Here is a 26,239-nt window from a genome sequence, read left to right on the forward strand (position 1 = left end):
AAGTAGGTATAAACCACACCCTTCCCGAAGTAAGAGGCTGTAAGCCTCCACAGAAATCAGTCCTTAGCAGCTTTGCTACCCAAATGTCAGTCTTGGTTCAGCACGCGAGGGAAACAAGGCTGCAGCCGAAAAGCCCCAGTTCATGGGTTGTAATACTTCCCACACGGACTCCAAAAACAGGCTGACACCTCCAGCGAGCTGTTAAATGTTGATCCTAATGCATGACATGTGCAGGTGATTGGAGTACTTCATGTGTAGTTCAGGTTTTCGTTATCTGCTTCGTAATGTGGGAAAGTTGACGCCATGGTGGGACACAGAAACTGCTGGGCAGCACAGGAAGTAACCAACCAAACCATCACACTTCAAGCAGCCTTGCCTCAAGACTTTGCCATTTATTAACCAGCTGTTTGTGCATTTTGTCTTTTTCTTACAAAAATCATTGTTTTATTAGACTACAACAACACACTATAGACAATACATAGGTATTCCATAATATTTGACGTCTTTGATTAGGTATTTCAATGTATCTTAAATTATACACTGCCTTCAGTACAATAATGTTTTTCTTTAACCTGCCACCAGGATGAGAGATAGAGTTGTCCCGTTTTCATCTCAAGTCTGTTGGAGCTTCATTGCCGTTTTCTGTTAGTTGGGTGAAAAAGTTTCATCGAACATCACTTAGTGACACAACATTAGTAATACTTGATGTATTTGAGTGGAACATGAACATTGTGCTCCTTTTTGCAACGATATAGTTTGGCAGCACATGCACAGACTACAGAATATGGCATTTATTTTATTATTTCACCTGCTTTTTTTTATATTTATTCTTGTGTTTTTTTGTCACAATCATCCTGAAACTCCAGATGAGGAGATTGACTGCTCCGAACCAGCAAACAGTTTGCTGCTGCAAGGGAGTAGAAATTTCATTGAGTGCCTCTTGGTTTGGTGACATGTGCCTCCAAGGCCAGAGGCTACAAATACACACATACACACTCACACACAAATATAGACAGTACTGTAAGCTAGATTACAAATGTTCTTAGTCCGTATGAAGCTAACACACTGTTGTGAAAGTCAAACTATTGCACAGTAACTGTCTTTCTAACCAAAGCATGAGACAGTTTTGGAATTAAACATGAACAAATGAGCCTGATGGTTGCCACTTTCTCGACGTACATAAGGCTGTAGCAGTGCATTAGGAGGCAGGGTGAGACACACGCACGCCCCACCACTCTTCAAAGTCTCTTCCTCATCAGTGCTGAATCACCAGGAAAAATAAAATATAATGAATGGTAAAAGCTGCTCAATTGTTAGTCTACATTAAACAGCAACAGGACAGAGTGGTTTTATGTTACTAATGTCATTGTTGTGTTATTTCCTGTAGGAGCTAAGAGGGGGCTTCATGCTGTGTAGATCAGTGATGCAGTCATAACATAAAGAGAAGCGTCCAACAGCCTTGATGTAGTATCTGACGTGTTTGTACAGAAAGGAGAGATGAAGGGTTTCAATTGCAATTTCAGTGAAGGTCCAGCTGAGTGTTTTTTGTTTTGTTTTTTTTGGGGGGGGGTCTCCACACCATCAGTCTAGTGGGACTAGGAGGTGCGTGAGTGTCTGTGGAGGAAAAAAAGGAGAGGGATGGAAGAGGCCAGATCGGGCCTCTACATGTTGAAACCATAAGCGGGCGGAGCAGGGTAGCCTGCAGGGGCAGCAACCTGAGCAGGGTAGACCCCAGGGGCAGCAGCAGCAGGGTAGCCGTAGCCTGGGTATGGTGACTGGGGAGCCACTGGAGCAGGAGAGGCAGTCAACATCAGCTGCTGGCCTGATCACATAAACACATACACACAAACACACACACTGGGTGACGTGCTGAGGAAAAATATCTAGCTACACTCTCCTTGCTATGTAGTTGCACAGGATTAAACTGACTATACTGAATTACTGAGATTGCAGATATAATTAATTTTGGATTACATAAACATTGATCAATAGTGGTAAAATGTTCAAAAGTGTAAACAAAACTCTTATTTAGCAACAGAAGTTGAGCTAAAAATAAAATTTCTAAAGAAAATGATTAAATGGCAAAATCCCTTGAAGTAATATAGATTAAAGGTCCTGGTTCGCCAAGTACAGTATACGTTCAGCATTCTTTGCACTATGGAAAAAATGTGAAATCAGATGGTTTCTTTCTGGATGTAACAAGGCAAAACATCAGGGCAAAACTGTTTAGCAATACAAACTCAGAACAATGTTAAAATGTTTATGAACTTTTAATCAATATTGTATTTCATCATGTACTGTAGAAAAAAAGTAGCAAAAGTGAGATTTCAAGATAAATAATATCATGACATCTTGTGAAGCCAATATAACTACAATTCCCAATGACCAAATTCAATACAGCCAAGATTTAGAAGAATGACTACGACAAGTTAAAAGAACTGTATTTTTCATCCAATTTTCAGCAAAATGCTACCCCATTACCTTCATCCAGTCCATATAAATCTGCTTAAATCTGCTTTTCCCCAGCACGAGCCATTTTGCCATCTAGGTATAACACATTCACCATTTCACAGCCTGAGGCAATTTTCCCCTGCTGAGGAGTCACAATCATGTCTCCCTCAGGGTGACGTACTGACTGTAAACCTACCAAACACCATTGGCTGAGGCTCTGTCACCTCCTCTTCAGTTTTCCTTTGGCTTTCTGCCTCCTGCAGTTTGTCCACCTAAGGGCGATGAAGAAAACAGAACATATCAGACATCGACCACTTGCCCATCGTGCAGAATAAAACCAAGTTAATTTACAGTGTAAGCATCCTGCAGAAATCTCACTTTGGTCCAACAACAGACTTTAAATTTCTGGTCAGAGAGATACAAACCAGCTATGTTTTTAAGTAAAGGATTATTGCTGGACACCTACAATGTAATAAATACAATGATGTTCCAGATCTATTTATAGTTAATGACCATTTCCTATGTCATATATTACAGTAGACCATAACCTACTTTATATTTCTTTACTTATAAAAATATACTTAAGCGTTTACTTTTATATTCTTCTTTCTTACATTAGACCAAAATACTAAAAAAATATTCTGAAAGACAAAAAGAGTAAGGTTACCTAAAAGAGACGATGCCATGCAGGTAGGGTGAGAATTGCTAATACAGCAACCAGTACAAAGGTTAAATTAAAGGATCAGTTCAACCAAATCACAAAAAAGGACTCCAACCTTAGAGCTATTTAAACTTGCAAATACTGACTGCAGAGAGACACTGGTTTGTCTACTTCTATATCATCAAAATTCATTAGATGGTAATAAAATGTCATTCATGCTGCTCAAAACACTGAAAACATACATTTAAAAAAATCAAAAATCAATCAATCAAAGCAATATCTCTTTCCAAATACAACATCCTTGTTCATTATAAGGACCCACTGCCAGCAGTCACTACTTTTTATATTTACAGTGTAAACTGCTGGCAACGAGGCATGTGGATCTTGAAGAAGACAATGAAGACGTTATATGTGGAAAGGAACTGCTTTTGAGTTTCTGAAATGTAATTTGGAATGTTTTATAGCATCAGAAATGTACCAAACAACACCAAAACCGCATCGTGGCCCGATGCCACTTGGAAAATATTTTTGCAATTTGTGTGAACTGACTTTATCAACAGACTTACAGTGGGATTTAGGGTTAAAGAAATATTACATAGTTTCATACATGAAGAAGAAGCTACATACATGCCTACGGTTTAAGCTGATGCTACACTTCCAGCCAATCACAGTTAACAGTCTCATATCCTTAAATGACAGTCACAGCTTCCACATGCATCCCATTCACAAATGTAAGCAGGCTCTCCTGATTGATTTTCTGAAGAGTGTTTCCTTTTGCGGGACTAAAAATCAAGCTACTTATCAGAAGCTCACAGTTTAAAGCTCAACCTTGCCAGCCATACAGTATTTGCGCAGTGAGTTTGTTGTTGTGCCAATTTCTTAGTCACTAAGTACAAACGTAGAATCTGGCATCCAATGGTGCACACAGCAGAAAGGTTTCTGATGTAAGGTGAGATGAATTTTAAAAAAGTTGTCCAGCTAAATCTTTAGAATAAAAATGTTAAATTTCTGTTAAATGATCATTTAAAGACATTAAGGCAAAAGTTTAGATATAGGAATAAAAAAGGCAGAATAACATGTGTAAAGCACTTTTATGTTTATGACTACAAAGTATAATATAGGGTATGAGTGGACGTCTGTTAGTAATTTACTTCTGTAATGCATTTAGAAAATACATATTTGAAATAGGTGCAACCTTACTGCGGTCCCTGGTATGTGCTAAACTATTGTGAAGTACAGAGGAGTTGGTATTTTACTTTCTGAGGGAAGTAAAAAGCTAGAATCCATCCCTACCATTTTGACTTGTGACTTATAGAACAAAGTGTTTAGTCTGTAGAAGAAATTAGCCTAAACTGAAAACATTTCCCCAAAGACAAAAAAAAGAATAATCCATAAAATTTTCTACTTTTTGTTTTGTTCAGTAGCCCTGAACTGAACAGTCAGCTAAAACATGGGGATGCATCTAACAAGTTTGTAGTGGCTTCTCTCAACACTCGCTTTCATTTCCACTGTTTGGAGAGAATTAGCCACATTGACATGGACAAATGCAGCCTTGACAGAGAGGAGTTAAAAGTTAAGATGTTAGGCCAAGACAGGCTAATCCTGGTCCTGAACAACAAGATGGTGCACAGGCTTTGGCTCCAGCCATCAACACAGGCTCTGTGTTGGTCCAAGTTGTGTCCAACCATTGATCAAAAACATGCAAGCAAGTCAGGGGTCTGGAGGAACAGTAGATTATAAATTACCAAACTAGTGCATATGTTGAATTATTTTAAATTGTAGCAGCTTATATTTACACTGTTAACAGTTTATTTCGATAGTGATTAGTCAACTCATAAATCTATATGTGCATTTCATTTATGAGGACAGAAAGCACTGAGTTTCACGTTCAGATATTATGAGCTGCAAAAAGAGAGACGTTGCATTTTATGTTTCCTCTGGAATTCAGTAGACAGCCTGCCTGTCCATTTCCTAATTTTTTAGGAGAAGAATTTGTTTCTTCATTTATTCCAGTATCAACCCAAAATATATTAAAACGTGTTGGTGTGGAAGTGGAACTGAAGCTGGCACACACCACTACAGTTGTCTAGGACCAGAGCTAGTTAGGCCATACTGAGTCTAGAGTCCATGCTAGGTTCCTACATCAGAAACCTAAGAGATAAGTTACAACAAAAAAACAAACAGAACACAGAGGAGAAATAAAAAGAGGGCCAGAGACCGTCACCTTCGCTGCAAACTCATCAACCTGGAAAAGAACCCAAAGAAATGACCTCAAGTGACCTCACATGTCTACATTTTAGGAAATCATGGCAACCTGAGGGAGTTTGCTCATAAATATATATAACAACCATTACTTAAGAAAACTTATAACTTATAACTCTTGTTATATCTGTGGTAACTAAAGTTTCCAGTATCCCCTGCACAAATCAACCAGAGACAAACTATTTTCTACCTTTGAGATGCTCCACAGCTTTCTAAAAAAATATAAAAATCTACAAAACAGAGTAAAAATACATAAGTTCAAATGAAATTACTTCTAAAAACTGTTCATTTCTTTACATTAAAGCAAAAGCTGAAGCTGAATTATTTGCAAAAGCTGAATCATTTGTAATGTTTGTGATGGGAGTACCAACCTTTGTGAGGTACTCTCTCATGACTTGAATGAAGTATGGCATGGCAAAGTCCATGATGTTGTGCCTCCAGGCAAGCTCCAGCACCACATCAGGGTGTAGCAGGTCATAGGACGCAAACAGGCACGCAGCGAAGCACTCCTTCCTGCCCTCCTCCAGGAACCACTGGAGCAGGGTCTCTGCCAGCTCAGCATCCTTAGACTCTGCAGCGTACAGCATGGCATCCTGGGAATGACATGTATGTAATATTATAAAAACAAAACTACAAAATTGGTGTAAATGTTACTTTCAGTGAGGAGATGGGTTCTAGTGAATACAGTGATCTAGTGATAAATACTGACATTAGTGTATATCCTAGCTTCTTCCCCAGATATTTCAAAGCTAAGGGAAAAAAAAGTGAACCTTGACTTCTATAGGCACATAGAAGAATTTTGACATCTGTGACTGTTTGGCATATACACTACATGAGAGCTTTTCTCTTTGTGAGGGTCTTTTTCTTACCTTGTAGAGTTTGTCCTTTTTGCAAAGCTCTACGCTCTGTCTCCACCTGTTGTTGCCTTTGTACAGGTAGGCAGCGATACGTCGGAATTCAACCAGTTCATGTTTCTCTAACCTCTGAGCCAGGCCAATAGTGTCAAAGTTGTCATATGCATCAATGGATGCTCTCAGGCCCTGCACATTACACAGAGACAGAAATAGATTACATCCTACATCCAAAAGAAACAGCAAACTGGTGTGTACCTCATCTAACTGGATCTCAGAAGGGCCCTCTAGTGGCAACTAAAGGACAAACACCTGTTTGTGAATTTTTAACTGTCAGATAAATTATACAAGTTTAATTTGCAAATGTTACATCTAAAATATTGGAAATATGAATAAAATAATTTTAAACACTTTTTAACATAACAATCTGATGTAAATGAATCACAAACACTGTTAAAAAATGGCAAGTATTAAAACAAATAAACACATCAACACAACTGAAATGAAGCCACATCATCTAGGCCCCACCTGTCGAATAGATATTTATCTATAAGGAAAGCTTTTAACAAGAATGCAACAGTAAGGAACAAACTAAAACTAAAACGATCTGCTGTAACATCAGTAGCAGAGTGCGTGACAGACCTGGTAGTCTTCCTCCTCTGTCAGCAGGTTGTTGAGAGCTTCGTTGACAGACTTATTGTTGTGATTCTGGACAGATCTCAAGTAAGGCTTCACCAGTTTTAGCTGGTTCACCTGGTCAAGCAAATGCAAGCCGCATTACATCATTGGCACTGAATCTTAAATGTAGAGAAAAATACAGACAGTGTTTATCATGGAGGTTGACCTGGCTGCTCCTTACTTTGCTAAAAAAGTTGACAGCCCGGCTGTGGTCCAGCCTGGGAGATAGTATGGTGAGTAGGTCATTCAGTAGGAGGGGTTTGTAGTCCAGGTAGAAGGAAAGAGATTTATAATACAGCTCCACATTGGCAACCTAAGGACAAACATGACACATACGGATCAGAAACAAGTAAACATTTTTGACAAACAGTTTAGTCACAAACACTTCTGTTTACCTTAGGAATAATATCTTTGAAGAGCCCTTCTTTCCATGCATCTGTTGGATGAGACATCATTGTAATGACAGCATTGTCGTACTCCTCGTATTTATCATAGAGGAAAACCAGCTCTGCCCATAAGTGGGATTGCTCTGCTGCACGAAGAACCTGGAGAGCAAAACAGAGGCAATACAGACCATTTACTGTTACTTAATGTTGTTTGTGAATAAGAGCCCTGTTTATCAAGGTCATTTAAATATGTATCCTATCTTACAAAAAGAGGTCTTCTCATTAAAGACTTGCCCAGAAGCTTTTAAAGTTGTTTTTATTTGCAAGACTATTTGCAACCCTTTTACCTTAATGACATAATATTTATGGCTCTACTGCTGGTTTTCATAAGGGCAGGAATACACACCATTGCTTAACCTAGTTAAGATTTTAATAATTTATTCAAAGTAAAAACATGAAAATATGAAGCATGCTATCCTCCCAGGGTGCTGATGAGGAGCAAAAATCTCTGCAGACTAAAAAATGGAGAGGAGGTCATGGTTGATTCTCTGTTTATGAGGAACTAAAGGATTGGATAGATAATAGAAAGAATTGTTCTGAAACACACACACACACACACACAAACACACTTTACCTTTGGAATGTTGACTCTGGACCAGAACAGCTCCAGGTGCTCCTTCATCTTCTGAGGCTTGAACTTGGAGTAGAGGATGGCGAGCTCGGTGAACATGCCCATGTGGGCCCGCTCCAAACCCAGCGCAGCCTCCAGCAGAGCAATGAGCTCCTCAAAGTACCCGCGGTCCTGATAGTAGCTGATCAGGTCCTCCAGCTCGTCTGCGTGAATCACTATGTGAAGGCCACAGATTTGTGCCAACCGAAACTCCTCGCCATCCACGCATGCAAAACACACCTGATGGTCAGAGAGGAGAGTTAGCAAAAACTGTAAAGTAAAAGCTCTCATATACTAATATTCACAGCACAGATTACATAGTGATGGCGTCAAATTGTTGCACCATTTTCAATGTAACTTTTTTTGTGTGGCAGGTACATGTACCTCTTTCCATGTGCGTGTGCTGTTGGCTTTCCTGGCGCTATCCACAGCTGCCTGGTACTCTCCAAGGTGGACTAGTGTCGATGCAAGGCGAGCAAAGTTGGACACATTGTTGTACAGGAGCTTGGCTGCTTCGTACATGCCCTCCTCATAACATCTATCGCCCACCTGGAGAAGGAGAGAGAGAAATTACCAGACACGTTTGCAGCTAGAGTATTCTGGAAAGACCACCACAGCTGTGATGCTTCTCACCTGCTGTATGTGTGCATTGTTGGGCCCATTGACAAACTCTTCCAGCTCAGCCAGGCGGTTCGTCTTAGCTAAAGCAAAAATCAGTTCTGTCTCCACGTACGACTCTCTCGCTTTCTTTCGTGCCATCTGGAGGAATTTAACCAAGTCTTCCCAGTTATCTGCAAAGAACAAATAATGACTAACCCAAATCGATTACTGCTGGTGTGTAGCAGCATTCCCATGCACCAAAACAAAGGCTTACTGTTTTTGCTGGCTGCATTGACCACCTCCATATATGCTGAAGGGTCAACAGCCTTAATGTATGAGTCAATGGCCTCCTTGACAAGGTCTCTTTGCAGCTGAGCTCTGGCTAACTGGCTCCACACCGCAGGCTCATTACAGCGCTCAGCAAATTCATAGGCACGATCCAAGTTCCCCATATGCTCTATCAATACCTAAAAAAAGAACAAAAAAAGAGAGACATACATTATATGTACTTAAAAGTACACTGCACAGCAGGAATAAAAGATTTTCAACTTCTAATTCACTTATTTGTAGGAATACATTGGAGTTTGACTATTTTACTTAACAGTGATACAATGTTTAGCATCAATGTACATTAGAGATTTTCATCATGTGAGAATAAAACTGTCTGTGTTAAATACCAATATCAATACTTTTAATGTCTGAACTTTGAGATTATAAAAATCTACTTCAAAGCTAGAAAGAAACTTTTCAAAATCCAAAATGTAACCTAATTCACCATAAACATAACCGACGCACATATCGATGTTCATTTTATTCTGCTGAATGTCAAAAAAAAAATGTACTCCAATTTTACCTGTATGGCCGAGGTGTTGACATCAAATTTCTTGAAAATTGCAAAGGCTTCTTCAAAGAGCTCATTGCTGATGGCAATGTTTGCAATGTCTGGAGCATCATAGTTGTCCAGCCTGTTAATGTACTCCATCACGCGAGTGCGGTCGGCTTTGATAGCCGTCAATATCAGCAGGTTCTGGAGGTTTCTGCAAAAATGATCCAGAACAGAGGGATTTTTTTTAAAGCCTGTGTTAATTGTTGTGCTGTCCAGTAAGATGTGAGCCTGTTTTACCTGTGTTCACTGAACACCGAGTTATCAAGTACAATCTTCTCCAGCAGTTCAATCAGTTCATTAGGCAGGTTTGCAGTCATGAAGGCCTTGACTGTGACGGACACTTCCTCTGGGTCCTGAGTCTCTGACAGTGCTGTCTGCACCACCTGAGATCCAATGAAATTAAGAAAACAAAAGTATGAAAATAATAAACATTTAAAGATACCACAGTAACAGTTGTCATGACTTCAGGTGAAGAAATGCCAACCTGGTCTATGAGTTGCCTTCTAAAGGGGTTGTTTTCTTCTAACACATTTGCCCAAAGCTCTGGATCTTTCCTTCGTACCAGATATCGAGCCTCACTCTTGAATAACGAGTTCTCATTGCACACCTGAGATGGAAAGATTCAAGTTGATTATTGCATTACAATTAGGTTAAGGATGATTTAAATGTTATAAACTCGCATTTACATACTTTGATGAGCTCCAGGTCACACTGTCCTCTCTCATAAGCCACGCAGGCCAGGTGGGGGTCTCTCTTCTCACAGTAGCGTCCAACTACGGTGCTGTCGTAGAACGGATTCTCCTTCAGGAAGCGTTCGGGTGTGTTGTTACTGTCGATGTAAATCTTGGCCAGGGCATTGTGAGTGGCTGGCTCCTCACATCCTTCATGGATACGAGACTCCAGCCATGGCAACAGAAGTTTTAACCTAAGAAGATGACAATAAACTTCATTAAACTGTAATACGAAAACGCCTAAGTTTTTGCTGTGACACACATTCCCAGCGCTAGATGTCAGTGTTTTACTTTAAGAAGCATTCATGCTTTTCCCAGAGAATTTATTTAAACATTTTTTGACCGTTTCATTTTCACTTAGATGCACATTTCATTCAATTTCAACAAGTTTGTGATTTATGCACATTATTGGGAATAATAAAGATTAAAATATTTGCAAACAAGGTGCTTCTAACTTTATTTCTGCTATTCCATTCAAGCATTACAGGGAAAGCGAATAATTGAATTGCGCATTTATTTTCTGAATAGCGTTACATTAAGATCACTTCCTTCAAGGCATTGAGAAGCAACTACAGTATGCAAGATGACAAGAAACAGAAATTTGATCTCACCTGTTCCTCTTTTCTACCTCCTCCACCAGCTCATCAGTGGAAAACTGCCCCCTGACCACCATGATCAGGTTCTTAATCACATCCTCAGCACAGTCTACATCCAACAATCCACCTATCACCACTGGTAAACGACTGGGGTTCACCTGAAAACAAATACAACAAATTCCTGAACAAACATAACAAACTTAAATAAAGACTGGCTTTCCGTGGGTACTACAACCAGTTATATATAAAAGATTCATCACTGGTCTTGATCTTACTTTCTGTACGTAGATTTCAATGTATTTCTGCAGATTGTTTCGGTATAGGTAGAGCACCAGGTCATGGACAAAGTCAAAACGATCACACACAATAATAAGAGGAAGCTGGTCTGTTAGCTTGGCCTCCTACAAAAAGATCAAACATAAGGTAAATTTGTCATTAAACTGCATGACATAGGTAGTATAGTGGTAAACAATAACACTTTATTTTTACCTTAAGGAAGTTTTTAACCCTCTCTGGGTCATAACAGTTGCTCTCTCTACAGATTCTCTCCACTTCTTTGATCTGGCCCGTCTTACAGGCAGCCTGGATGTACTTAAAGTGAACGTCGGGATCTTGGCTGAAATTTACAATCGACCCAAGGAAGTAAAACAAGCCTTGAATATAGAGGGCAGAGGGAGACACAGCACAAGTCAGATCCATATATCATCACTCAAGACCTGCACAATAACAGAAAAAACGAATCATTTTACACATTCTCCCACTTTTATTTAACATGACCCAGGTCTGTGCACCACCCCAGCCCATGAGTTGCACTTACCCTCATAACTCTTGAAGGATTCAAAGAGCTCCACTAATGACTGAGTTCCCAGCTGCTCGTGATACTTAGATGCTACTTGGACACACAGCTGCAGGTTCTGTCTAATGTTTGCTGATAGCATGGCCCTTAAACACTCCAAAGAGTCCTCGACTGACAAGGAGCCAAAAAAGTTCACCAGCCACTAAATAAAAACCCAGAATTAGAAAGAAAAGATGACAGGAGGAGGTGAGACAAGGTGAGCATGGAAGGAAGCAATTAAGAGCAGTCACAAGGCTTTTTCACAGTTCATAAAAAAAGTAAAAAGTGGCTTTGCCCACGAGAGTCATATTTACAAGCATGACTGCACTTGAACAGGCATACCTCAGGGTTGAGCAGATGTGTGTGCACCACAGCTCGTTTGATATCATACAGGTCTGTGTAGTGTTCAAGCGCTCTCTGCAGCAGGCCTGCCTTCTCACAAAGCTGTGCAACATGGGCACGGTCATAGTGTGTGAACATCTGGTTCCCCAGGATCGCATCTGCTACCTAAAAAGGATTATACATACATGGACACACATGTTGAGTTTACTATTATCAAAGCTGAAGCCATTTTAAAGTATGAGCAAAAGCCTGATTGTTCACCTGGGGGGCGTGTATAAGGTTCATCTCAAGCAGACGTGTCTGTAAATGTCCTTCAGCTGGACGGTTATTCTTTAATGCATCCAAAAGGAAGGAGGTGCACTGCTGAATCAGGCTGCCCTCCATGAACACATCAACAATCTACCAATGGGCAAAAAGAAAATGATAAAGTACAAAGATAGAAAAAAAGGAAAATCGTACATTTCCTATGGTTTGTAAACCCTCATTTCAGTTTGCGTGAAAGCTAAGATTAGAGTGACACCATATTAAGCACCACGGGCCTGGGAGCCAGATGTTTATGTTTTTAATTTCATCTGCGGAGGCCACAACTAAAAAGAAGCAGCGGTTCCACCTTAGAGAAGCATCCAGTCATCAACTTTTCTGTTTGAGACTTGGACTAAGCAGAGGGATGAGGTGGCTTTGTAAGGAGGAGCGAGTCACTGACTCAGGGAATTCTTGGCATTGCTAGCACATCTGGAATAACACAGATGGAGGCTCCAACTCTGCGTGTTTGCGTGAATGTATAAAGGTAAACATGCAGATGTACTTTAAAAGAAGGGCATGTGTAAACATTGTAGTAGGTCTTTAGTGAGTGACCTGCTCATGAAGATGTGTGCATTACCTGGTTGATATTGGCCAATGGTTCTTCATCCTGGACCAGCATCTGGGCAAACTGCAGTCCCTGGTCTGGATTAACACGCATCACATTTCTCAGCAAAAACACCCAGTCTGGGGAGTAGCCAACCTACAAAATTACAGTTGTAAAATTACTTCAACCAACCAAACTGTGTGTCATGTTTTCCCATGCTGAGTTATGCAATCAATACATAAACGTGTCTATTTTCCCTTTATAGTTTCACAAGTAAACAAACCAGGGAAGTCAATTACCTTTTTAGCATACAACACTATTTTTTGGAACTGGCCGGTCTCAGCAAAGCACTGGATGACCTTGTTGGGGACATTAGCTCTGAGGTACACACTAAGAGCGAGTGTAGGGTCTGAAGCCTTCACTAGGTCTCCCAGCTCTTCTGAGCACTCCAGCTACAACACATACATAAAGACAGTTATTAGTAGGGACTTAACAATAAAAGGAGCCAAGAACCATATATACGTTAAAAACTACAGCAAAAATGTATCAATTATTTTCCCACAACACACATCATTTTCACAATGGCTTAATTAAATTCTACTATGCTTACGAAAGCTCCTTCATTGTGCTAATGCTCCAGTCCTACCTTGTCTTCCTTCAACCATTTTTCCAGTAACTGCTTGCGGCCCTGCTGCAGGACGGGCCTGCACAGCTCCAAAGACTCAAACTTGTTGAGCTGGCCCTGGTCCAGCAAAATACCAAAGTACTGCAACAGTGGAGATGCCTGACCCGGTTGGGCAGGGACACTCTGAAACTTACGGATGGTCTCTGCTGTTCTTAAGATACCCTAAGTGGGGAAAAATGGTAAACAATGAAGGGTTTTGAGGTCAAAGTAAAACCAAGGTAGCAAAATAAATTGAATTTGTTTTACTTTTGACAACAGGGAATCACAGTAGAGCAAACAAAAATAATTTTTAAATGGCCACGACAAATTTAAATAATTGTAGAAGCACTTTTTCATGGTGCTGCAGCAAATAAAGGCATACCTTGGGTGCTGATGCAGCAACCTTTGCTGCCTCTGAGTAACTTCCTTGGGCAAAGAGTGTGTTAAACTTCCTGGCAAAAAGCTCTTCAGCTCCAGCAAGGTTTGACCTCACAGCCATCCTCAAGGCTAAATCAGGGTTCTGCAGGACGTTAGTGGCATAGTTGACTATGTTTTCCTCTTCTACACACACTGACAAGACCTAGAAAGAAAAACAATTATAAACATGAAAACTGCTCAATAATCGAGGGAGGTAAAATATCCCTAAAACAAAACATGTACAAATAAAAATCCTGAAAACCAATGTAATAATTCAGTCTGCTGAGACTATCCTCATACACAGCAGGCCAAAAAGATAAATGTCAATATCTATTATAATCCATTTTTGTTCCAAGAAGCTATGAAAATAGTAGTTTCTCACCTGTCCCTTTTTGTTGACCCCAATAATTCCCGAGGTGGCTTCATGAGGAGCAGTCACAAAGATGGTCTCTGCACTGATTCGGTTCATGTAGATACAAACTCCAGACTCCAGGTCATACAGGTGAATATAACCATATTTTGTGATCAAATATATTACACCGTGCTTACTACCAATCTGAGAAGAAAGATCAGAGAGAGTTTAAGCATTCAGCAGTTGACCAGTTGAGTTTTCTCTCAAACAAATGAGCAGCAGAGGTCTTTCCTTACCTGCATAGCTACAGGAAAGTCCGTCTGGGCCTCTGGAGGGAAGAACACATCCACAGCTTTCTTAGCAAATGGCTGGTTTCCTGCAGGTGGCTGACCAACCTCAATAATGTGCAACTGGAAAAAGAGCACCCGCATAAATATTTACCAGACAGTCAACTGTAAAACTACTAAACATGTAGTGGATTTTGGTCATTAAAACTAGTTGTTTCTCTTGTGACTTTGTGCAGCTCAAGCTCTTTGTTCAGAGTTTAGACCAAATATACTGTGATACCATCATAAATTAAATCCTCTTACATAATCTAGCAGCCCTCACCTTTCCACCAGCCTGTGAGCGCACAGCAAAGCAGAAGAGGGTGGAGGGTTTGGCATTTCCCTCCAATTTGAACTCCTCAAAGGCAGCAGCATGGCCCTCAATGGGCTGGGACACTTTTCTGTCAACAGAATATAGCTGCATTGCCCCCACCACGCGGTTTTGCTTCAGGGCAAAGAGATAAAAACAAGAGTAAAAAGGAATTATTGATGCACTTCCTCATTAATCAAACACTCCGGCATCAAACATGGTTCTGGGTTCAAATACGTTTGTGAACATCACTCCAAGTACTCTGCTAATGCATTTCCCATCATCACTAATGCTATGTATCACTGTGGGCTAACTCACACTCAGCTGTTTTCTTAACCAGCTGTCAAACAAATCTGTGACTCCATTACTGTTCTAAATGCTACCAGGCGAACAGTGAATCTTGCATACGAATACCAGTCATTACAATTTGTGTTATATTCACATACACAGAGTTGACAGAGAAATGTGACAGACGTTCGCCCTCTGCCATAGAGCCACAAACCGTGTCTGAACAGGCCTTTTCATCACTTAACAAAACACTCTGTTGTCCCCATTCAAACAACAATAACGCTGGTATTTTGGCTTTAATACACTTGAAGAAACTCTGCTTTATGGTCTAAAAATCTAGACTTAGATTGGACAAAGTGACAAAACTGCCAGAACAAAATATGTCCCCATATAAGGTTTTTGTAAAGTGTGAAGTCATATGAGCAAGTAGATTAGCGACCTGTGACAGAGACAGAGATAAACCAGGCTAATTTCTCGCTTAGGTGTCTTCTTCCGCTTGAAGTATGAGTAAACATGTTCATGTGTGTTTTTATACCTGTGCAGAAATCCCTATCAGCAGTAGCCACTTCTGTTGTTCATCAGTTCTGTAGTTAATGATCTGACATCCAACCAGACTGGCGTGCCGATCGAATACTTTGGTTGGTTGGGAATCCCCCTCCATGCTCCAGTGATAAACGGCCGTATCCGTCACCAAGGCCACAGTGTTTACCGATATCCACTTCCAGAACATGACTTCCTCTGTCATGGTGTGAGCCTTCATCTTACTTTTCATCTCAATGTTAAAGATCTGCAGCGTCTTGGCAGCTAAATAAAGAGAGGGAAGAACAGCAAGAATTTAAAAACTGAGCCTGGAGGATAACACAGATACAAAAAGCTATCAATGTTAGGACTGGGTGATAAAGTCATTTACCTCAAGTTAAAGTAAATGACAATTACCTCAATAAGTAAATGCCATGACATGTAATGCAGTATTAGCAACTTGTATGAAACAACTTCACTGTCTAAAAGTCTATTTTAAATTGTCTAAGGTTTTGATGTATATGAGAAACATATATATATATAAGACTATTTTGTCTAATAAAGCAAAGCTGTATTCAACTCATTTTATCATAATCAAACGTAAAGAAATTTGTAGATAGTTGACGTAAAGATGATCTGTTCTTTTGTTAGTTAAAAAAAAGAGCCTGTAGTTCTGCATTTCAGTTGTTAACAAATCACAGAGTAAAACTCAACAATGCATTGTTTTCACTCACTATTATGTCTGTGAATCCAGAACCTAATTGTAGAATGTTTGTCAGTGATGCAGACCCTCCCCGTTCCTTCCTCATAAAAATGTGATGGATTATTTATATCTACATATCTTTATAGACTCCAAAGTCTGAGAATGACCATCAGCTATTTAAACCTTTTTAGGTCTATAATCTATATATCACTGATGTGTTTTAAATAATTTTTGAATACTAATAAGGGTCTATTGCTCAGACAAAATATATAAAATCTTGTTCTGGATTCACAGGCATTGAAGACACAAATCATGGTTTTTGTTGACAGTTGGACTATTTTAACATAAAGTATTAACAAAAAAGTAATATCAAGTTATATATAAATGATATATTTTTCATAGGCTTGATAAGTTTGGTTTTACTGGTGCAGATTTCAATGTAACTGCCGCTGTGAACAATCCACAGACCACTGTGAACCTATATGAATAATCTAGAACTACACAGAAACTAGGATTTAACAAGTTTTATTAATATGGTTAAGGGTGTTTATGGGCCCAGGGTGATGCCACTGTGTATTCAGTGATCTGCCTCCTGAATGCTACAGAACACTTTAGAAAAAGTCATAATGACTAATTGATACCAGCAGTTTTGGTTGAGCTATAATGTGTCTGTGCCTGGAAATCTAATTGCTAGTCTTCACAGCCAAACATACAAGTAACATCCTCTATTATTACCAATTAAACAGAAACAAAAACGTGCATGATTTAGATGTATAATGGAATACACATCTGTGATGATACATAAATATTAGCCGTTGTTTGCAGCAGTTTAAGATCCGAATGTTGATATAGTTGTTGGCACATGCTCCCACAGGCCTGCAAAATTATATAGTGTCCCTTGTTAGAGTGTACGGTCATATCTGATTATGCATACCACAAATACACTTTACCAGCATACAACAAGTCATGCTAACACATGTATAGTTCTCATAAAATTAACATAAGTGCCAGTAGTTTGGGTCAGAGTAAGGGTGTGATACTGAAGCAATTTACTGGCACCAAAGGTCATTACTAAACAGTTGTTTGTCTTTTGACTGATTGCTGGTCCAAATAACTCAGTGTACTTGTGAGGGGTACGTTGGAGGCTCTTATGAGAGACATGGCTACTGTATCATCACAACATAGTGTCGGACGGGTAGACGGACAGTTAGCAACTCACCATCTGAGAAATGACAGAAAGCGAGGAAAAAAGCAAAAGAAAAAGCAAAGTGTCAATCAGGTTAAATAGAGGAGACAAAGATAGACCATACGGCAGGGGCAAACGGGGGCACATTATCCTCAGAGTAAGGGGGAGAGAGAACCATTACAGGCAAATCATCATGATCAGCACTTGTATTTGTGCTCCAGGGGCTAGATTCAGTGGCAGTAGATCAATTTTCACGAGCAATTTAGTATGTTCAGGGAAAAGTAAGTGCACCATCCATATTTACAGCAGTGACAGGGCATTAATCAATGCATGACTTTAGTACCGCTATTACAATATGAGTTGATGGATAAATTTTTCAGAACTAGACAAATAAACACTGTGAAAGCCATGCAGATTTTATTCTAGGAATCAAAAAAGTACAATAACTGCTAATAAGTGCTTAGTGTTAAGACACTAATGATAGCAGTAAACTGTTTTTACTCTTCCACTATCTCTGCTGCTGTATGGGTCAACATACATACTCTTACCTTTCAGGGCAATGACCTTGCTGGCGGGGTTCATGATGGCACTGTCGGCAGAAATAGGTCTCCTGATTGGGTTGGTGGGGTCAGACATGTCCACAATCACCACCTGGTTCTGCTCGCCCACCTTCTCTCTGATACAGATGAATTTGTCTGACTCCAAGGTCAGATAGCTAAACCCAATGTTGGCTGGGTTGATGCCCAGGTTCTGCAACTGGAGACATTAATGAGATAACAGCAGCAGTGGGAGTCTTTATACTAAGGTGGTACCTTTATCAAAGCAGAATATGCTTAATGAACTGTTTATAACAATACAATGTTCTGCTTAAAATTGTAGAATATACATTTTGAGAATGCGTTTAAATTAAAATTTACTCACTGGTGAACCGCACTTTGTCAATGAGATAATACAGTATAATAAAGTTATAATCATATGCAAAACAATGGCTATACAGATAGACATAATGATTTTTTAAAAATAGGCTCATGATATAAGAAGTTATGTATAACATTTAATTTTCAAATAAGATATAAAGACATAGCCTATGATAAAAACTGCTACATTAAATTAACATTCATCTATTAGGTTATTTCCATTAATTACAGTTGCTTCACAGGTGAAGTTGTACCTGTTGACAAATATTTTAATAAAAACTTTTATCTATGTATACAGAGTAGACTTGGCACATACAACATTATAATAAGTTATAAGTGTTTTAATTTGTTTATAATTGTTTCTAATTGTAGTAGAAATAGTGCTACCTGACAAAAAAAGTTTTAGCTATCACATCAACAATAAAATGCAGTAGAATAATGTGTACAGTGTGGGATAAACAGTTTCCGTTTGCCCGGTAGCAGAAAAAAGTAGCGAGCAGTGGACCAAAACAGTGCTTTGATTAAAATAGCAGGTCTGCTCCAGTTTTTTTTTTTAGGGATTTTCTTAAGGTTGTTTCAGACAGACAGGAGGTCTGGTGGTACATGGAGGGAACAAGCGTGCGACACAGTGGACAACAGGGTGTTAACACAACACAGCTTAACTTTACACTCTCATTATAGCTGCTAATAATCCTCTGAATGTGCTGAAGTTGTTTAGGAACCATGCTTAATGATAGATGTTTATCGTGCAATGCCACTATTGTGAAAATTACAACATCTAAATTATACTAAAAAAGTACAGGGTTACTGCAAAATGTTAGATTATTATTTAACAAAGTTTAATAAAGTATTTCTGATTAAGCCCTGACATTGCATTTAATTGTCCATGCAAACCAGTCTGAGACAAATCCTAAACAGAGATCCATTGAATCCAAGATTCAGTTTGAATTCAACATATCCAATTCATTATCAGAATGTGTACTTTCATAGTGAGAAGAGGATCCAAGATACGCAAAAGCACAAACTCTGAGCTGATGCAAATTTCTACTGTGCGAGATCGTAGCAGTACTAATAAACATGAACCACTCCACCTTGGATATTGAACAGAGGAATCATTGTGTAGACTGTCAAACGAACTGAAATGAGAGGGGAGCCCATAACACGCACTCTCCCTGTGTTGACTGAGCTGACTGCATTATGCAGTCTGAGGCAAGCGTAAAGGAATCCTTATGCTCATCACAAGGACTGTACTATCTCACGGTTGGCCGGTGGAGCAGGACAACAAATCATGATGGCAGAGCCAATTAAATCATGTCATCTACAAATAGAAAGGTTTAAGAGTCAATAGTCTGGGCTTTCAGTGAGAGGAGCTGTTTTCTAGCAAATACAGCTCTTTAATTAAATATATCTAAGAAACGTCATTTTTCACCTCAGTAGTGTCTAAGCTTTTGTGGAGCTTTTCAGCCTCTTTTAGCTTTTTGTTTTGGTTTTATGACCCGCAAATTATGCTGTAAATCAACTCTATTTCCAATTGCAATAAATGCAGCTTTTACATCATCAGGTTTCTCAGCTTGTAGCGCAGAGACAGTGCTACAGTACTGTACTGTACTGTTGTTTTCATGTTTCTTCTCTTTGTAAATTAGTTAAAGCCAAAATGATAGGTTGATGGACAGAAATCCCTAATTGGTCTGATAAGTTTTATTCGAAATAAAACGCAAAACATTATCTATTTCGTGTATTTAAATGTAAGGAATTGCTGCTTTTTAATGTTTTTTATTTAATATGTTTGGATTTGGACAAAAAAAAAATTGAAGACTTGTACTATGGAAAACTTAACTAAAAAAAGAATTTGCAGATCATTCATGACATCAAATAACATGGAGGCCTGCACCATTTTGGTATAATTATGTCATTTAGAATAAAAAGGCCATATTAAGAAACATTTTATTATAAGACTATATAATTTACTATAATAATGATGTTACGCCAATCACTCTGCTACAGAAGTGTATAGTTTTAGTTTTCATGTGCTGTATGGGGATCTACAAGATAAAGGCTTTTTGAAAAGGCCACAGGAAAAACCCAAGGGAGGATTGGAGCCATATGCTGCATCTCTTCGAGACTGCCAAAACTATTTCTGGGAGGACAGGGGAGGCAAAATACAATAAAAAGATAAGACTACAATTAAAAGGAGGAGCTCAAGACAATGTCTAGTGTTCTGCTAAAAACAAAGAGAGGTTGAGTGTTAGAAGAAAATCCATTTGAACAAGAGAAGGGAGAGTGATAACTGAAGTTTGGTCTGGCCAGTGCCTTTACAGTAACAAAGACCTTTGGCAAACTAAAGTTCAGCGTGGGGCAACTGACTCACCAGAAGAACTGGAAATATCATCATAACAAAGGCAGCAGAAGTTGATGATGACACAACATTGCTGGTATTCAGTTAGTCACAGACTGAGCAAAAGCATTGCTGAAGCACTGACACCTCACATCAGCAGCTGAGAGATTTTGTGTTCATAAGCACTTTACACTTTTAACACAATTAAACTGAGAAATCCAACAAAAACCTTAAGTGTTTCTACCTTACACTTTCTTGCACAAAAATTTAAAATAGGTTAGTTATGCCTAGAGTAGGAAGAAGGATCACTACAGTATACAAGACAGCGAATTAAATATGTGCATCTCGAAGGGGTTGCTTGTACTGACAGTACCACAGGTCATACAACTCTGTTATTCATGTCCCCTCTTGGGAAGATTTTAGCTTCATTGTTTTTTTATGTACTCGTCGCTCAACGTCCATTTTTTTAGTTCACTCTGGCATTGTATCCATAAGCTCTAAAAGTTCTCTTAATAATGTTCGTTTGATGTCATGCTGTGTTAACTGTGTGGGCACCCTCTTGTGAGTTTAAGGCTGTGTTTTAGACTTTATTCTGAAAAGTGTTGCCATATAGAACAATATAAACAGGGCTGTGCCATATTGTATACTGTAATAATTTCGCCCCATGTAAATAATTTGTTATATCATGACATTACTAATTTACATGTGAATGCTGCAACATGGGCATCTCACATGAGCAAACACAACAAGCCACGTTTGCATGTTGGAAAAGCCTAAGGCAGATTTCATTCTGAAAAAAAAGAGCTTCATCTGTTGTTTGGAAATGGTTCAGAAATAAATAATGTGAATCAAGCATTTGTTATTCAGAAACCCATTCAGAAAGCAAAACCAGCCAATAGTATAAATGTGAATTTAATTTGTTTTACCAGCTTAAACACAAACACCATGATATAAAGAGAAGATCAGGATATCAGTATCAACAGATGTGATTTTAAGCATTGTAGCAAGCACAGGTGACCCTATAGATCATACAGTGGCGTCCGTGTCCCTCAACAGTTAACACAAAGTGATGTAACTTCTAGTCTATTTGGGGACCATTGCTGCATGATTGCAGGACAGTATACTGTATGTGAATGACTGCTCTTTGAATGTATTCGTGATTGAGTATTTGATTGGGCACTCATGCTGTTGATTTTTCTCTACCAGCCTCTGCTGTGGTCACAGCTGTGTTCTGTTAGACTGGTCTGTCATCCTGCTTCCTGTCCTGATGGGATTTGCCTGATGAGGCCTGCTTACCTCATCCCCATCGACCATCATTTCAGCAGTACAGATACAACAGCACACCAGGATGATGTGAAAAGCCGCAGAGCAGCAGGTCTCTGAGTCAACTCAACAGGAAAATGTGCAGGCACTTCTAAGCTGCAGGACATTTTTGCACTTACACAAGCTGCTACAGTATGCGGGCCTCTTCGCTGACAGTCAGAAGCGGTGCCGACTGAGAGAACAGAACAACTTTTATTGTCATTGAGCACATATACATATTGCACATACATGTTACAAAGAAATTATTTTTCTGCATTTGGCCCATCCCCCTTTGGGGGAGCAGGCTGGGATTAGATCCTGCAGATGTTTGCATCCCATCCTGCTGCTCTACCCATTGAGCTACCAGGCCGCCAAGGTGCAAATGAATCTCCCTTTAGCAAATGACTCTCCCCTTAGCTCTTCCTATATCTTGCTAGGAAGACATAACCCACACAACTTAACCACAGTTTAAAAGCCAGTCAGTGACGAGGCCTACATTGAGCTCCACATATCCAACCAGGGCACTGATCCATCTAGTCAATTAATGACACGCTTTGACTTGTTAATACATACCCTGAACCTGGGATCATAAATCATACTAAAGTAAACAAGCATGGAAGGCTGAGGGTAATGGTGGAGAGAGACTGTACCACACCGCTGAACAGTAATGACAGTGTAAGCAAGACAATCCATTGCTACTGGTTTGGGGTCAGAAAATAAATACCAGTGAATCTCTTCCAGCTAAAAAACAATCTCTCTGAAATCGAGGGTTCATCCTCCACATCACCATTAACACCAGAGAAGAGTAAAGGAGCTGTCTAAAGCATATGTGGAGCATTTGGTTTACTCTTTGTCTCATGCAACTGCTAGCTCAACATGCTGCTACTTCATCACAGAGCTAACTCCGTGTCCGACTCCTGAACCCCAACCCAGACTGCAGACACTGAGCTGTAAATACCAGGCCAAGAAAAAAAAAAAAAAGCTCAACAACTTGAGGCCCAAAGACCTGGGTTTGCAAATTCCAAGCGTTTTTCACTCTGCTGGAGCCACCTACAGTAGATTCACAGGAGCATACGACCAGGGCAGAGGTGGGATTTCATGGTAGTGATAGAACGTAAACCAGTCTGCTGCTATATAAAGTGGGGCATACACTGTTGAGAACAATTTGAACATCGACACTACTGAGCACTGTGCTGCCCTGTATAAGTCATCAACAGTGTACAAGTTTTGTCAGGGGCTGAGGGAAGCCTGGTGGTCTGCAAGCTCTCTTGGCCAGCACAGTTTTTTTTTGGGGTGGATAAAGGATCTATAGCTGACGAAAGTGGGGCTACTGGCTAAAGGAGGGGGGCGAGGGGGGGTTATGTGCTCTTTTCTAGTGAAAGGCCATTTCACTGCCTGCTGTTACCATAACAACAGGCTACAGAGGAGGGGAGGTAGAAGGGTGCGTCACAAAGTTTCTCTTTTGGCTGCAAGGCACCAAGCACTGGGGCTGCAATGGGACACAGAGTGTAAACCAGAACAAGGGGCCATAGTGGGAATAGTTTCCCCACTGGTGACCAAATATGTGGCTGCTTGCTTTCCTTTTATGTAGGCAGATTTTAAAAAGGGTATTTGCTTTTTTTTTTGCTCCGCCAAGAGGCTGCCAGCCAAAGACTACAGGGCCTCTGCTACACTTGCATGTGTATCATGTTGAAGCTGAACAGATGTTCCTGCAACAAGAAGAACTGGGAGTCATATTAGATCAATGTAATATTGATGCTGTAACATAAAACTGGATTTCCCATGGCGATATGCCCCATCATTGAAGGAGTTTTCTAAACTTGTCTTCCACTACTTCAAGCAAACATTTTCGACAAGGATGAGGCCTAAAATTATAAAATATTATTATTACCACCATCAATATATAGTGGTGACTGTGTCAATAAACGTTACATGCGTCTCATAGACAACGTAGGATTTGTTGCTGCAGGACATGACAACAACATGGTAGCCACAAAGCTTGAGTGCAAGTGCCATTCAGGTCTCAGTTACAGTGTATCTGCGAACAGCTGAGCTCAGTCGGCTGCAACAAAAAGTGTCAAAACACCGCAGTTTGCTTCAGTGCGGACTGGAAATGACAGCGGCGTTTTTCCACTTGACGGGGGGAAAAAAATCCGCTGCGGCGTGTCCACACACACCAGTCCGCCTTGGAGCTGTATACGATCGGGCTATTCAATTTTTACAAGTCATCATCTGCCCGGCAGGAGAGAACTAGGCCTGTGGCTATATTGAGCACCACCCTGCAGCCTTATTACAGATTCCATTTAAATGCGACATGTGCCATGTGTGCGCGGACCTTCCTGGGCGAGGAGCTGCGCAAAAACAAATGAGCTGAAATTAATTTTAAAGGCTTTTCCGCTTGTGCTTACCTGCAGATGTTCCTGAAATCGTATCGGCAGTATCTGAGCCATCTCTGGAAGATTTCGTTGTCTGAAAATCGGTGAAGGAGGAAAGGGGAAGGGGACAATAGGTGGGATAGAGGTGTTTATGTTCTGTGTGTGCCCTAAACGTGCCCAAAAGTCAAAAATGATGGGCAGGAGTCTGGGTGGCTTGCGTTGGTATCACACGAATCCAGTGACTGCTCCCATTCAGTAGCCCCCCTACTACGCCAGTCCTGAATCAAAAACTCCGCACCTCCGCTAAGAAAACTAGTCCACTTCAGCTACTACCGAGCCCTGTGCGTAAACCAGTTCCTTCTCGAGGCTTGTGTGGATACGGGCCTGTGCTACCAATCCGCACACAGTTTTTGCAAGTGATGACTTGAGCAGTCGCCGTCACGGATTTGGTTTTCTCAGAACTGTCAATGCAAAGGGGTCGGATGTGCAGCCTGTAATCCTCCGCCGCGGACCCTTCCCCCTTCCTATCCACTAACTTCGAAATCAGGACTCGTGACAAGCGCCCCACCTTTGTATGCATTTTACAACATGACACACGCTCATCTTTAGCTAAAGTGCTTGACGTGTTTTTCCTAGGAGCTGGAGTTGCATCTTTTTGACTTAGACATCATAATCTCATCAATGGGCCTCTCCCCAGTACCATCTCAGACATGGTCAGGCGAAGGCTGTGCACATTAAAAATATACTTTAACAGTCAAATTTTTAAAAAAGCCACAAACTGCACTCCATTGTTACAATGAAAAGCTCCCTGGAACCATACAGTGTAAATGACTGTGTAGTCGACACAGTTTTGCATTTAGAAAAAAAAAAAGATTATGAAAACCCAGCGTTTGGACAATTTCAAAGTCTGACCGTTTATGGTCAGTCTGATTTGGTTTTGATCAACAAAAGCCCATACACTAACATGAGTCAGTAAACAGGATGTGGTATGTGTAATCAAAAAAGCTGCTGTTCCACACAGTTCTTAATTCTTACACAATTAACGTAACTTCCCATACTGGAAATTAGCAAAACAAAGGAAATATAAGGGCTCTGTAGACATTTATGATAATGATGGTATATTAACTCTTATAGGACAAACACCTTTTCGTTTTTCCCTTTAAAATTATTTGTAGCTTTGTTTGGAAAGCAGTATAAACCAAATAAACTTTATTTATTGTGTTTTTTGTTATGAAAACATTATTAAATATATTGGCAATGGCAATACATCCCATGCAAATGTGTTTTATTTGCTAAATTTATTTATGAAAATCTCTACGTCTTTTGAGTCTAAAAAGACGTAGTAGTAGTAGTCAACTCTGAAAAGCTTATCTCATGTACTATCAGCCCCCTGATGTGATGGATGTAAAAATGTAATTAAACATTAACATATCTCTAAATTAAAAGGAAATTGGGGCCCAATGAACTAATTATAAATACTTTGTTGTTGCTGTCAATGTAGTTGGAATCACCATCTTGAGAATATACTGAGTTTATCACCCAGCAGTAGTCGTGCAACAGAGCCACTGTTTAACATGCTCCACATCTACCTGCCAAATTACTCTGGCTCCAGGAAGTTATGCAGTACTCATTTACACCACACGCTCATGCAAATACAGCAACTACAGTTGCACGAACCTCTACATTTTCAGCCTGCGCTGAAATCCAGCGTGTAATATGATAAGACAACTTACAAATGTGGTAATACAG

At 39.9% G+C, this 26,239-nt stretch overlaps 1 protein-coding gene across 11 annotated transcripts; it reads right to left on the minus strand.

Annotated features, from left to right (window-relative positions):
* Positions 1-361: 361 nt before the first annotated feature.
* cltcl1 (clathrin, heavy chain-like 1) lies at positions 362-24,939 on the minus strand. 11 transcript variants are annotated; one of them, XM_067521885.1, is made up of 32 exons: positions 24,524-24,939; positions 18,110-18,317; positions 15,689-15,957; positions 14,839-15,000; positions 14,526-14,639; positions 14,260-14,433; positions 13,843-14,040; positions 13,443-13,643; positions 13,096-13,248; positions 12,830-12,952; positions 12,211-12,348; positions 11,950-12,114; positions 11,590-11,770; positions 11,262-11,425; positions 11,048-11,173; positions 10,788-10,930; positions 10,136-10,370; positions 9,930-10,052; positions 9,683-9,828; positions 9,413-9,596; positions 8,834-9,026; positions 8,593-8,750; positions 8,344-8,508; positions 7,924-8,199; positions 7,299-7,448; positions 7,085-7,216; positions 6,868-6,978; positions 6,244-6,414; positions 5,746-5,967; positions 5,337-5,357; positions 2,648-2,723; positions 362-642 (listed from the first exon to the last, which is right to left on the minus strand). In XM_067521885.1, the coding sequence occupies exons 1-32, from the start codon at positions 24,563-24,565 to the stop codon at positions 608-610; spliced, it is 4,959 nt and encodes a 1,652-aa protein (XP_067377986.1). In that variant the 5' UTR covers positions 24,566-24,939; the 3' UTR covers positions 362-607. The 11 variants fall into 11 exon arrangements, with proteins under 11 accessions (XP_067377986.1, XP_067377985.1, XP_067377983.1 ...); XM_067521884.1 differs by having other exon boundaries at positions 5,331-5,357; XM_067521882.1 differs by having other exon boundaries at positions 362-1,786; positions 24,524-24,936.
* Positions 24,940-26,239: the final 1,300 nt, after the last annotated feature.

This window comes from Channa argus, chromosome 11, assembly GCF_033026475.1.
Source record: "Channa argus isolate prfri chromosome 11, Channa argus male v1.0, whole genome shotgun sequence".
In the NCBI taxonomy this organism is placed as follows: domain Eukaryota; kingdom Metazoa; phylum Chordata; class Actinopteri; order Anabantiformes; family Channidae; genus Channa; species Channa argus.